The 13,441-nt window shown below is 63.9% G+C and overlaps 1 protein-coding gene across 5 annotated transcripts in view; it reads right to left on the bottom strand.

The window, feature by feature from the left end:
• Positions 1-251: 251 nt before the first annotated feature.
• AGAP3 (ArfGAP with GTPase domain, ankyrin repeat and PH domain 3) overlaps positions 252-13,441 on the bottom strand; it is a 30,028-nt gene continuing 16,838 nt past the window's right edge. The window contains exons 11-18 of one of the 5 annotated variants that reach the window (XM_055421554.2): positions 9,508-9,676; positions 6,332-6,451; positions 4,907-5,041; positions 3,081-3,235; positions 2,904-2,994; positions 2,567-2,789; positions 1,786-2,041; positions 261-1,662 (exon numbers count right to left, since the gene is read on the bottom strand). In XM_055421554.2, coding sequence (XP_055277529.1) covers positions 1,456-1,662; positions 1,786-2,041; positions 2,567-2,789; positions 2,904-2,994; positions 3,081-3,235; positions 4,907-5,041; positions 6,332-6,451; positions 9,508-9,676 — 1,356 coding nt within the window. In that variant the 3' untranslated portion in view covers positions 261-1,455. Of the gene's footprint in view, positions 1,663-1,785; positions 2,042-2,566; positions 2,995-3,080; positions 3,236-4,906; positions 5,042-6,331; positions 6,452-9,507; positions 9,677-13,441 lie in introns of all 5 variants that reach the window. The other 4 variants (XM_088834762.1, XM_088834763.1, XM_055421556.2 and 1 more) reach the window with 4 other exon arrangements.

Here is a 13,441-nt window from a genome sequence, read left to right as displayed (position 1 = left end):
GAGAACTGGCAAAGCCAAGGCTCTCACCTGCCTTTGTTTTTTCTGGCTTTGCCTTTGCAGCCTCCTGAACTATACCAGGCAGTTATTCACCCTCTCAAGCGGCTTCTTTTCCTTAGGGAACCTAAGGAGATGATTACTGCTAGCATTTTTCCGAGCCCAGGAACCCAATCTTACACATACCCGTAGCCCTGTCTCCATTCTGCCCTTATTATCTTTGCTTAAGGCGTTTATCTGCCTTGCGGAAGGGGCTGTGGATGAAGAAAATAAAATCTGGTTTTCTCTCTGAATAGCTTTACTTGGTTAATTTCCCCCTGGCAGGTGCCCACGCAGAGCCTGCCAGCCCGCCACACCCACCATGCACACCGGCCACCAGCAGAGTGGCGGCAGGCTCCCTCAAGAGCGGGGACCCTAACCTAGCAAGTTCAAGAGCACATGCAGAAGTTTTCTCCAGGTCGTCTTTCTCGTGAGACTGAGGGACAGTCCGAGGGACAAGCAGGGGCCCCGGGTCCTGCCTCTGGCTTGGCGGGGAGGCTGGGGGCAGTCCAGGGGACTGTCCTGCTGTCGGCGATGTGTCTTCTCCCTTGGCACGAGCCCCACCTCATCCTGTCGCATCCTCAGACTCTCCCGGGTGGTGATCCCCGGCACGTCTGGCTGTGGGGTTGGTTCCCTGTTGACTCCTGCCCTCTCTGTGGGTGACCTCTGGCCAGCACAGGCGTGGCATTAATAAGGCTACTTGACAGCATACGGAGGAAACAAGGAAGCCAACGGGAAACCTCTGTGAGGGTGATGGGGGAACGGCGGCAAGCTTCCAGTGGGAAGCACAGGGCTAGTCTCCCCTCCCGGGGCGGCTGACAGACTCAACGACATCCCTGGAAAGAGAGGGGCTGAGAGAAGCCCACGGAGGAGGCTGGGGGGGAGGGGCACCCCAAAGTACAGCAGAGCGGAGGGGACAGGGACGCAGAAGCAGAGTCCCAGGGGGTGTTTTCTTGGAAGGGTGGGGAGATGAAAGGCGAGAGCCAGGCCCCCCCCACACACACGGTCTGGTTTATTGGCTCATCACACACACACACCAAGTATGTACACAAACATAAATATTGCAATGTACACATTTACATGGGACCTCTGGCCCGCCCAGCCTCCCGTCTCCAGGTCCGGGGGCCTACAGGGGGCTGGCACGAGAAGGCAGGAACCTGGAGGAGGGTGAGGTCCTGCTCCCCTCCTCTCACAGCACCCCCAAAGCATCCTGTCCCTTCGCAGCGGCCGGGCAGGGGCCAAACACCTGCGGCGGCTGGAGTTCCAGGCGTCTCCTCTGACCCTCCCGTCCACTCTCCTCCCAGACTCTTCCCGGGTCCTTGGGTCTCAGCCTGTGTGTCTCTCGTTCCCCCCAGGGCCTGGAGGGAAGTGGGTGCCCGCGCCCCGGCGTCAGTCCTGGCCCCTCCGGCCTCTTCCCGGGGCTCACAGGAGGCTGGGGCTGCGGTGCAGCTCGCCAGAGGCGCTGGTGCCGTTGGCCGGCTCTCTGCCGGCGGCGGGGGCCACGCCGCAGCCCTCCCCGGGGCAGCCGTGCTGGATGAGGATGTCGGCACACTCCTGGCTGCCGGCGCGGCGAGCGTAGGCCAGCGGGGTCAGGCCGCGGGCGTCCCGGCTGCGCACGTCCACCCCGTACTGCAGAAGGAAGCACGTTCCCACGGTTGGCAGGAAAGCTGTGGGTTCAACCCCGGGTGGGGGGCGGGGGGGAGGACGGATCTCAGGGAGGTCAGGAAGGCCCCCCGCCCCCCCGAGACTCACCCAGATGAGCAGCTGCGTGAAGACCACGTTGGCCATGGCGCTGGACAGGTGCAGGGCCGTCCGTCCGTCCCCGTCGCCGTAGGTCTCGTTCACCTCCTCCTTGGACCCGTGCGCCAGGAGCGTCACCAGCAGCCGCAGGTCGTCCTCCACCACGGCCCGGAGCAGCTGCTGGCCCAGCGGCACGTCCGAGCTGGGCAGCGGCGCCAGGAAGAGCTTCTGCTCGTACTTGGCCCGGATCCAGCGCTCCTTCTCCTCTCTGCGGGCACACGCAGGGCCAGGCCGGGGGGCGGTCAGGGGACCGAGCGAGCGAGCCGGGGGGTAGGGGGCCGGACAGAGCAAAGACCAGCCCGAGGGACCCAGGGCGGTGGCGGGCAGCGGGTGGTGCAGAGGGTGTGGGCAGGGTTGGGGGCCGGGGGTGGGCAGCTTATCTGGCCCTGCAGGAACAAAGGAGGCGGGGGCCTGCCCTGGGGGCCCACGCACAACTCTATCTACCACCCATTCTCCGCATCTCGGCGCTTCAGCGGAAGCCTCTGCACCACCATCCCATAGGGCCCTGCGCATGCGCCCCCCGCCCCGGCCCCCGACGTGCTGATAACGCCAGAGAAAGGGCCGGCTGTCGTGAGGCTCTGAGTGACAGGTGGAGGGCACCCCCGGGGCCCACGGGCGAGCAGAGTAACGGCCGGGTTTAACCCTTCCAGCCCTCAGTCCTGTCACAGCCGCCCGCCTCCCAGCCTCCCAGCCCCCCAGCCCAGCAGGGGCAGGCGGGGCCTCATGCCCTCACCTGCAGGCATCGGGCCCCGGCTTAGCATAGCCGTCCAGGGCCCCCTCCCAGACGCTATTGGCCAGGGCGTTGCCCATGGCGGTCATGACGGCCAGCAGCTCGGGTGGCCAGTCGTCGAGGTCGAGAGAGCGCACCCGTGACAGGTGAGCTCCCAGATGCCGGTGCGTCCCAGAGCACTCGATGCACATGAGCGCGCCCAGGTTCAGGCTGGCCCAGTCCGGATCTAGCGAGGAAAGGACGTGATGGAGCCGCGCCACCCGCCAGCCTCGAACTCCCCCCACCCTCCAGCTACCCCCGCCCGGAGCGCCCAGCCCAGTCCCACCGCCCCAGCACTCACTGGGGGCATCGCAGTCAATACAGAAGCTGTTGCCCCGGACGGTGCGGACAGCCTGCACGGCCAGAGCTGCGTTCTGGTTCCCCAGTCGAGTCTGAAGGGATGGAGGTGGGTGGTGAGTCAGGAGTCCAGCGTGGGGCACCCCCCAGCGCCCCGCCCCGCCCCTCCACCCCCGCCCACCTTGTCCTTGGCGCTGCGGCAGCCCTGCAGGCTGGCGAGGATCTGGGCCTGCACGCTCTGCACCCACAGCTCTCGCTCCTCGGCCGTCGAGGCCTCGAAGTGCCACGTCTGCCCGGTGAGGGATACCACCACGAACTCAAACGACTCCTCGGCCTCTGCGGGCACACAGGGCGCGCACACCCGTCAGGGCAGGGCCCCTGTCGCGTGCACATGCAGCACCCCCCGCCCCCCCCGCCCGCCGTCCCGGCCTGGAGGACTGTGCTCTCGGGGCTCCCCGCAGGGGGGAAGTGGGGGCGCAGAGAGCAGTCTGCCAGCCCGGCCACCTGTGGAGCTTGGGTGGAAACGGTGGGGACGCAAGGTTTGTTGGCAGTCCCGGTGCGGCCAGGAACAGGCCTGGAAGTCAGAGGGGTGCTTCCCGGAGAAAGCAGAGCCCAGTGTCTGGGGAAGATGCGCCGGGGTGCTGGGAGGCAATGCCGGGGGGCGGGTGCGTGTGTGTGTGGGGTGTTGGAGGCGGGTGTGGGCACCATCCGTACATGTCAGCTGCAGCCGCCTCATTTTGCAGCTCATTAAACCCAATATTCCTGACGGCGTCGGCGTGGGGCTCCTGGGAGCCGGGCTCCTCTCCCCCTCCCCTGGCACAGGCAGGCAGGGAGGGCAGGGGTGGGGAGCAGCCTCCGTTTCCTCCACAGACCACCTGGGACGTGTGAACAGACAGGGATCCGCAGACGTGTGCGGTCACAAGCCCTGGGGGCTGAACTGTGACCCCCCAGCAGTGTGGGGGCACCGCTCCAGGCTCTGCGCCCCCAGCAGACCATCCCCGTAAGCCTCACTCCTGATGCTCACCCCCGCTCCCCACCCCTCCCCGGGGGGCACACAGCTCCCGACGAGCAGAAGTGTGTCGTGGGGGCTGCAGAGACGAGGCCATGGGCTCCGCAGGGCAGCCTCTCGTGGCCCCTGTGACACTGACCCGCTCCTCCACTCAGGAAGTCCTCGGGGCCGGGCTCCTGCTCTGGGAAGCCCTGAACAGAACCATCTTCACGGCAAAAGCTGGAACCTTTCTTTCCCCAGGCTCTACCATTCCGCCTCACCTCGCTCCCCACCGTCTCTGAACCCCACGGCCCTGATCATCCTGGTCCAGATGGGCCCCCGGGCCATGAACGCCAAGCACCCCTGTATCACAGGCTGGCTCTGCAGAAGCCGCTGTTTCCCTTAGTGATGGCCTCCCCACAGCCCTGCCCCTGCCCATGGGAGCAGAGCCCAGCAACTGTGCATCCACCTAAGTTAAACTTCCAAAGGGGCTCCAGCCACTGAGAAGAGTCACACTTTGACGAGGACATGGGGAAAACCAGACAAGCAGCACTGTGATGAATGAGAAGTTAGGAGGAAGAACCTACGGAAAATACCGGAGGAGCTGGCGTTCCTCTGCCCAGAGACGACTAAGGAGAGAGACTCAGCCCAACACACGCGGATGCTTAACAACTCGACGGGCGCTATGAGAGACTCAGGGAACAAGGTCCTGCCCGTATCACCCAGGAAGAGGTATGGGACTGGCAGCCTGCCGTCTTTTACCTTCTAAGAGACTAAACGAAGGAAGCCCACATTTTCACAAGGAAAGGGGTTAAGTTAGGCCGAAGAAGGAGTTTTTTTCCTAAGACAACAGGTCTAAATGACCAGAAGTTATGGAGCTGCTCTTACAGGAAATTATCAGAAAGTGCTTAACCAAATACAGACAAGAGGGTATGAGAGCGTGACGTTTCGAGGAGGACGACCCCCAAGTCCCCCTGCCCACCTCCTGTGCCCCGGCTTCCCTCGGGGGGCCCCCTAACCTTCAGCAGCACTGCTGGGGCCGTCTCGGGGGGTCCCGCTGCTCTTTTTCCTCCGGTGCTTCTTCCGGTTGGAGTGGGGAGATGGGGGGGGCTCCAGCTTGGGGCTGGAGCTGAGCACCTCAGCGGGGCCACTGGCTGGTGAGGGAGAGGGGGAGACGTGTGGGAAGCGGGGAGGGGGCAGCACCCTGACCTACAGCTGGGGCATCCGCCCAGGGGGAGGACTCCCTCCCGTCCGTTCCCCCCAACCCCACCCCACCCCGCCCCAGAGCCCCGGGCCTGGAGGAAGAGAGAGTGGGAAACTCAGGCAGAGCAGAGGGAAGGCAGGGGGAAGCCAGCCTCTGCAGCCCAGAGGGGCGGAAGGCGGCCAGGAACTCGCTCGTGGGGAGCTGAAACCCCAGCAGCTCCGCACCAAATTTATCCTCAATCACACTCCCAGCTCCTCACAATTAATAGCAGAATTAGAGACAATCAGGGAGCTGCCTAATTACTGTCAATTAGAGCGCGCTAATCAAGCTCCCGACTCCCGCACCCCGCCCGGCGCTCACCACTAAATGTCAAACTTCATTAGAAGCAGACACGCGGTGCCCGCCCTCCCTGCCTGCCTGCCTCTTTCCAGACTCAACAGAGTGGGCCACGGAGGCCGGCGCGGGCCCTGGACGGTGACCTGCCCTGGCCAGGCCTCCACCCCCCATCCCCGGGGGGGCCTGGGCTGGGCACTGGCCAGCCCCTCCCACTGTCTGAGCTGGGGCGGGGGGCTTAGTGGGGACCTGCGAAGGGTCTCTGGGAGGAGCTGATGCTCTGCTGCCATGAGTCGGGGGGGGGGGCAGGCGGCAGGTGCACCGGCCCTGGGGAGGGGTTTCTCCTCCCGTCTATACCCTTGCTGAGCTGCACTGACTGATGGATCAGGGCTGAGGGTCAGGACGCGGGTCAGCGTGAGGCAACCGCTGAAGAGGCAGGGGAGAGGTAAGGGGAGGAAGAGCCACGTGAGGAAGGTCCAGACAGCGACCCCCATAAAGAGAGCGAGGGCCGGGGGGAGGTTGGGGAGGGGCCTCGGCCTGTCACAGGGGCAGTGTGGGGAGAAGCTCCCTGTCTGGACCACTCCCTGATCTCGTCTGCAGGTCCTCTTCCCGCCTTCAAAGCCCCCAGCGCCCCCCCGACCCCGCTTCCCTCCCCGTCCGCCTGCGGCGAGGCTGATGAGCTGGCTGCACGGGGGGCTGATGGCGATGCCAGTGCCACCAGCGCTGCCTGGGGCCGGCAGAGGGTGGGCAGGGTCTCCAGCGCCAGCCACGGGCGAGGGCCCGGGCTTGGCTGCCCCGACTCCCTGCTTCCCAGGCACACCTGGCCCCCCTGCTGAGCCCTGGAGGGCTGTTCGGGGCGGTGGGGGCGCACCCCGCTCTCCTCTCGGCCTCACCCGGTCCTGCGTACCTGGGGGCAGGGCAGCGGCCTCAGTCCACGGGTCGGTGCTGGACACAGAGCAGGCGCGCTGGTGCAGCCCCTCGGGGCGTGGACCGGCCCAGGCTGGGCTGCTGGCCGGGTGGGGGGTACCTGGGGGTGGGGGGAAGGGTCAGACAGGGAGGGGCCCCGGGGGAAGGGTGGCCCACAGGCCGTCCTAAAAGCACAGCTATGTAGGGACAGAGCTTGAGAAATGCCCACAGGACACTGGCAAAAAAACTGAGGCATTCCTGGGTTCACCGAGTACCGTGCCAGGCTCGCCAGACAACTAGGGTGGGGGCTCAGGCCGGCCTGAGACCTCATGCCCCGCCTCATTCCCTGCACACGTCGTGTTGCCTCCCTCCACCCCGCCCTGTGAGCAGAGCCAGAAGCTGGGAGGGGGACAGTGGGGCTGACCCCCCATCACAGCCGAGACCCTCCTGGTCAGGCCCCGAAGCCCGTGCTCCAGGCCACACAGGCCGTGGGCTGTGCCTCAGCTCTGCTGCCATTCTGACGAGAAATAAGTGTATCAAATTCAAGTAATTATGTCTAATTAGTATTAGTAATTATCCTGTTGGGCTGCAGAAAATTAATCTTTCGTTTCCCATCGGGGGGAAGGACGGCGGAGCCGGGGAAACGGTGCGCCGGGGGCCGGTGGCAGGGTCCTCCTTGGCTCATCAGTCACCATGGATGGCCGGGCGGCGGGGGGGGAGTCACCGACCTGAGATCCCGCAGGGCCTGAGGCCAGGAGGCCACGGCCGGCCGGCAGGTCTGAGGACCAGCGGCCACACCAGGGGTCTGCATGGACAGCGGGGTGGGGGCGAGCAGCCGAGTGCTGGGTGCTCATGACGGGCAGAGACCCCTGGGGCTGGATGAGCCTGACGGAGGGAGCCCCGACCAGCCCCACGAGCGCAAGGAACAAGTGTCTGCAAGAAGCCCAGGGCCAGGCAGCCCTGAGCGGAAGCCCCTAGAAGGGAAATGAACAGGCCAGCTGTGTCACACCGATGCTCTGGGGCCCGCAGGACGCTGCAGGGTGGGGCGAGTTCTGTGTTTCCTGACACCCACGGCGGGAGCAGACACACAGCAAGCGCTGATTAACACCCGTGTGGGCCAGCCCCTCGCAGCCACATGCTGATCCCCGCTCTCCGGAATCCTGCCCCCTCCGGCTCCGCCTAACAGGTCCCTGCCAACTCAGCCTTTCTCGGGGTGGCCTTCCCCTGCCCCCCGAGGCCCGGTCAGGAAACCTTCCAGGGGAGCAGCAGCCTCATGGTTGGACTTCCCACCACCCCCTCGCTATCTCCCCCGAGGTTCCAGGTCTTACTCTCCCCCACCCCAGCCCCACCCAAAGATACTACAAGGCCCAAACCTCCTCCTCCCAAGCCCCCCAGCCCAAAACCCCGAGGGATGGCGGTTGCCTTCCCTTTTCTTTGTTAATTCTCCCCTCATTACGTCTGCAATCCCACAATCAGTGTGCACTGTAATTGTCGAATTTGATGCTAATGATTAATGAATTAAACATGGAGCCATCAATTAGTCCTCGGAGGATAATTCTGCATAAAGCAGCGGATAATGTAATTACAGTAACAAAGATAATGAGTTGTTAACATCGCCCGGTGAGCGGAGACGGCGCTGTGAGTGTGTGCGAGGTCGTTGGCGGTGTGTGTGTGTGTGAGGGGGAGCGCGGCCCGGAGGGGGTGGGGGGCGCGGCCCGGCCACGTGTTCGGAGACACTGGGGAGCCGTTGGTGGGTGCGGCTGGGGACGTGGGGGAGTGGGCCACACCCCTGCTCCATGCCCCACTTCCGCTCCCCAGGTGGGGACCTTTGGGGAACGTGGCAGGACACAGGGTCCTGGGTGTCCCTGCTCTAAGGAAGCAGCCAGCTGTCCCCCCTGCTGCCTGCCTGCAAGCAGGGCTCCACTTCCGTGTCCTTTGCCCTCTGGTGCCACCTAAGAAGCCCTAGGCCGGCCCCACCCCAGGCTGTCCCAGGGCCAGCGAACCCGCCCCCTCGCCTCCAGGCACACCCCCGCCCGCAGCTCCGAGCACCCAGCCCATCTTTCTTGTTTTCCTGTCCTTAGCGTCCCTCTCTTCACCTGTCCACTAGCATGGCTAAATCGCTTCAGTCATGTCCGACTCTGTGTGACCCAATGGACTGCAGCCCCCCGATGGATGCTCCTCCGCCCATGGGATTCTCCAGGCAAGAGTACTGGAGTGGGGTGCCATTGCCCCCTCCGTCCACTAGCGCACTCTGCGCATTTCAAGGGCCTCGTTCTGAGCTCGGGGAGGCTGAGCGGAAGCACGGAGCTGCCCCAGTCAGGCACATACATATAGGTTCAAACCCCCCTCTACCACTTTGGTGGGATTTTGGGCACTCAGTTGCTAAGTCATGTCTGACTCTTTGCAACCCTATGAATTGTAGGCCACCAAGCTTCCCTTGCAAGCAATACCAAGCAAGAATTTCCTTCTCCAGGGGATCTTCCCCACCCACGGACTGAACCTGCGTCTCCTGCATAGCAGGAGCCTCCAAGGAAGCCCCTCTGGGGGATTTTACAGACAAGTTACCTAATCGCTCTGAACCTTTGTTTTTCCATCCGTAACATGCGAACACGATCTCAACGTCAGGGCAAGCACGCCCGGCACCCATCAATCAGTGGTGCCAGTGCCCCTGACCCCCCTGACCCCTCAGCGCCTCCAGACAGGGTGGCACCCTGGCAGGGCGGGGACCCTTGTCTCAGACACGCACCGTCTTTCTCTCCTGACTGCTGGACGGGGCGGCGTCCACGCCTCTGAACAAAGACCCCACCCTGCACTGCAGAACTGAGGACAGTTACGGGGTTCACCCCAGGCAGCTCGCTTGGCCAGCGTGGCTGAGATGTGGCCCCAGTTCCTGTGCCCCATCGCCTGCCCCATTCCGGTCGCTGACACCACCTGTCGGCATGAGGCTACCCGTCCCTGCTCTGATCTGCCAGGCTGTCCGCTGGCCACTTTCCCTACTGACCCTACGAGGGCTGCATTTTGGCCAACGCGCTAGCTGGGCTGATCCTGAAGCCTGACACTTGGTGCAAGCCTGCCCGGAGCCCTGAGGACCCAGGCTGGGCGCAGCCCCCTGACACCTACTTTCCCAGGCCCCCCTGTCACAGTGTGCCCCACGTCCCCACCTCAGCAGCCCCTCACCTGTGCCCCCGCCCAGCTGCGTGCTACTCCGCTCCAAGGCCAGCCCGTTGGCCCGCGGGCTGGTGCCAGGGGCTGTGGCCGGCGTGGCTCGAGGCAGGCGCTTCCCGGGCACCTTGACGGTGGTCCGCAGCAGGTCGATCTCCTTGCCGTGGATGTTCTGCATGTAGTCCTAGGGCCACATGGACAAGACAGGGATCGGGGGAGACTCATTAGGACGGGTCACTCTTCTGCAGCAAACTCCATCCCAACCCTCCCGACTCCTGGGCCTCTCCCCTCACTGCCCACGTTTGTGGAGCCCCCAGCACCCCCCACTCCAGGTCTGCCCGCGTGTGGCTCTGGGGGCTCTGCCAGGAGCGGGGCAGGGGCCACAGAGGGCCTCGGGCCAGGAGCGATGCTCGGGCTCCTTTACGGAAGACGGCTCAGGAGGCAACGCAAAGGAGGCCAAGTATTGACCAGAGATGGGACTCAGAGAGAGGCCGGACAGCCGAGGAGAGGGACCGACAGGCCCCTGGGGACATGGATGATGGGGCTGCCCCGGGCCTTGGGTGTCTGGTCACCAAGGACCCCAGCCCTGTTTGCAGACGCTCCTACCACCACTTGGGGCCTCGAGAACTTTTACAGCCTAGAGCTGCGCCCAGTCCTTAGAACGAGTATAAGCTGCTCAGTCCTGACTCTTCATGACCCCGTGGGCTGTTCCCCACCAGGCTCCTCTGTCAATGGGATTCTCCAGATAAGAATACTGGAGTGGGTGGCCGTTCCCTTCTCCAGGGGATTGTCCCAGCCCAGGGTTCGAACTCGGGTCTCCTGCATTGCAGGCGGATTCTTTACCATCTGAGCCACCAGGGAAGCCCTGGTGCCTGACGATAATTTGTGGAATAGTTAAAGGGAAGCCTTTGATTCTTTCTGCCGTCCTGAGGAACAGTTAGACAAGTGCACAGTTCCGAATACCAGTGGACATCCCAGTGGCAGGAACGGTAACCAGGGCTAACGTCACGCGCCAGGTGCCCAGCCACGTGCCAGGGGTCCCGCGTGTGACAGCTGACATCACGTCTCTATTTCACGCACTGCCTCACGAGAGTGTCCTGATGGCCCAGGATGATGGTGTTACTGTGCCCGCTTTACAGATGGAAAAACAGGTTATCCTTACAACGGATGACCTGCTCAAGGTCACAATCGGCAGGTGACAGGGCCAGACTCAAGCCTAGCCTGTTCAGGTCCCCAAGGAACCTCCTCTTTAGCCCCTGAGCGAACCAGCCCTGCCTTCATGTCAGCACCAGGAGGGCTGCATGCAGACGAGGCGGGGAGGGACCCCAGGAGCAGGAGCGGCTGGGTGCTGACCCCATCATGCCTGCTGTCTTCACCTCGCCCCTGGCGGGGGTGGCACCTGGCAGGGTAGGAGGTAGGATGGGAGATGCAGAGTGGAGCCCTGCCCTACCCCTGCTCTCCCCCTGCCTTCCCTCTGCTTAAGACCTCGCCCAGTCCAGCCTGGTCTCCCTACTGCTCTGATCTTCTGGGTTGCCACTCCCTCATCCATGGCCCCGGCGAGTTCCTGGGCAGTCCTTCCCCAGGCGCCAGAAGCCAGGCCAGTGGTGCCAGCTTTACTCTGGAGGGAATTTCACCGGCTGGACTTGGACAGGCCCCACTCCTCCGTCGTCAGGAGCGCCTCTGGGACACTGGCTTAGCGTGTCCTTCCAGGTCCCAGCCCTCTCACCCCACCCACCGGGACATCACTTCCTGTCCCCAGGAGTTCTCCTGCCTTCCCATCTTGCAGCTTCAGGGAAAACGGACAATGTCCTCTGCTTAAAAGAGCCGACTGAGAGTGCTGACCAGGGCGGGCTGACCAGGGGCTCAGGGCTGACCCTCACCCTGTAAACGACTGAGATGACCTTGAGGAGAAAGGGGTCACCTGGCCCCAAGGAGCCAAGAGAACACGGGAGTCTCCAAAGAAAAGGAGTGAGATCGAGGGAGCAAAGAGCCCAGTACCTGCCCCGCTCCTGCCCCCAGCAGGCTGGCGTTCCCTGAAGGAATCACTGGGGCCAGCGGGAGGACAGGGCACCCCGATGTCAGCACGCGGACCGACTCCTGGAGGCCCAGCCAGGCCTGTGCGTGCTATCTCGCTTCAATCGTGTCCAACTCTTTTGCGTCCCCATGGACTGTAGCCCACCAGGCTCCTCTGCCCATGGGATTCTCCAGGCAAGAATACTGGAGTGGGTTGCCATGCCCGCCTCCAGGAGTTCTTCCCAACCCAGGGATCGAACCTGCATCTCCTGCGTTGCTCATGAATACTTTACTGCTGAGCCGCCTGGGAAGTCCTTCAGAAGGACCACAGGGACCCCACCAGCCAGAGAGGAGGCGCGCTCTGCCCTGCAGCTCTGCCCTGCCTTGCCCTGCTGCTCTGCCCTGCATCCGTGGCCTCCTGGTGAGGGACGGGGCTGGGTGCCTGGCCTCGGGCATACCCTGCTCCCAGGGTGCTTGGTTCGTGTCTCAGAAGCACAGAACAGCATCGCTGAGATGCAGATGAGGGCAGGCTCCACCACAGGAGGGCCCCCCCCCAACCTCCCACCCCTGCTCTGCTGAATGCTGCCAGGGCTCTGTCCCCAGCCCTAGCCCCTCCCTATGCCCTGGTCCCTTCCCCAGTCAACTCCACCCACCCCCATTCCCATCACTGCTGGCCCTCTGGCCTTGCCTAGCACACAGGGTGCACCCCACTGTCCCGGTGGCCCCCTGCACTCCAGGCCCCCACGGCCCTCCGATCGGCTCCGCACGCATCCCATCCCGGGTGCCCACGCACAGTCGCATCTCAGCTCGAGACGACTGTCAACAGCTGGCAGGGCCGAAGACACAGCTGCCGTCCCTTTCCCGGGGGCGGGGCTCGGGCTGCTCTAGTTCGCAAGGAGGTCACAGCAGCTGCAACAGTTTCCAGGCCCCGCGACAGCTCTGGGCTGCCCAGGCTGGGACACGGGTCGGGGCGGAGGTGGGGAGAAGCTGATCCCAGGCCAAGAAACCAGAGCCGCTTGGAGGGACTCCGTTCGGGACCAAAGAGCCAGACACTAACGGAAGGGGGAAAGCAGCGCTGACCACCCGACAGGCCAGCACCCAGTCAGCCGGGGCGGGGGGTGAGGGACCAGCTCTGGGCCCCCCAAGGAGACTGCCGTGGGTGAGCTGGCGAGGCGGCAGCGGACGGGGCGTTTCCCTCCGTCAGCAGAACGGGGGAGCTCCGCGGCGGCTCGGGAGAGCGGTCACCACGGCTGCCTTTATTACCCACCATCAAACAGCAATTTCTTCCCCAGCCTCCTCGCTAATTACCCAGCCAGCGTTCTCATCTCGTTTTATTACTGGAATTAACAACGAGTTCAGAGCGTGGAAAGCTATTAAGATGTGTGATTAAGCCACATTCAATTAGTTTCTACAAACAATTTAATTGATGTTGCAGATAGAATTAACAGAAGGTGATTGTGTGAATGGCTCCGCTGGCTGCAAAATGGGGGAGGCTGTGGCGGGCTCTCCTGGGCCCCGGAGAGGACCAGGCATGAGGCTCGAGACCGGCCCACCAGCCCTTCCTCCGCGCGCCCCTCAGGTCCCACCAGCCCGGGGCCCACCAGCCCAACTGGCCTGCCAATTGGTACATGAGTCCCCAGCTCCCCTGCCCTTGAGTCTCCTGGTAGGGGGAGCGTGTGCCCTCCGGAGTTCCCGGAGGAACTTCTTCCGCCGGCTTCCTAACAGGAGGGTGCCTCCAAGGGGAGCAAACAGCTCCCGGGGAGAGCGGGTCCCTGCTCATTGCCGGCAGCTGGGAAGTTTGCTCAGGTTGGAAAGTTTGCTCAGGTTGGAAAACACGGCCAAGGGGGAGGGAGGCAGGGAAGCTGGCAACAGGAGCTCGGCGGCCACCAGGGAGGGACACGAAGAGACGAGGAGTGGACGGAGCGAAGCAGCTTCC

The sequence above is a fragment of the Moschus berezovskii genome, chromosome 3 (assembly GCF_049115385.1).
Source record: "Moschus berezovskii isolate FMDL1 chromosome 3, NW_MosBer_1.0, whole genome shotgun sequence".
Lineage (NCBI taxonomy): Eukaryota > Metazoa > Chordata > Mammalia > Artiodactyla > Moschidae > Moschus > Moschus berezovskii.
This window is presented reverse-complemented; position numbering and strand designations above follow the sequence as displayed.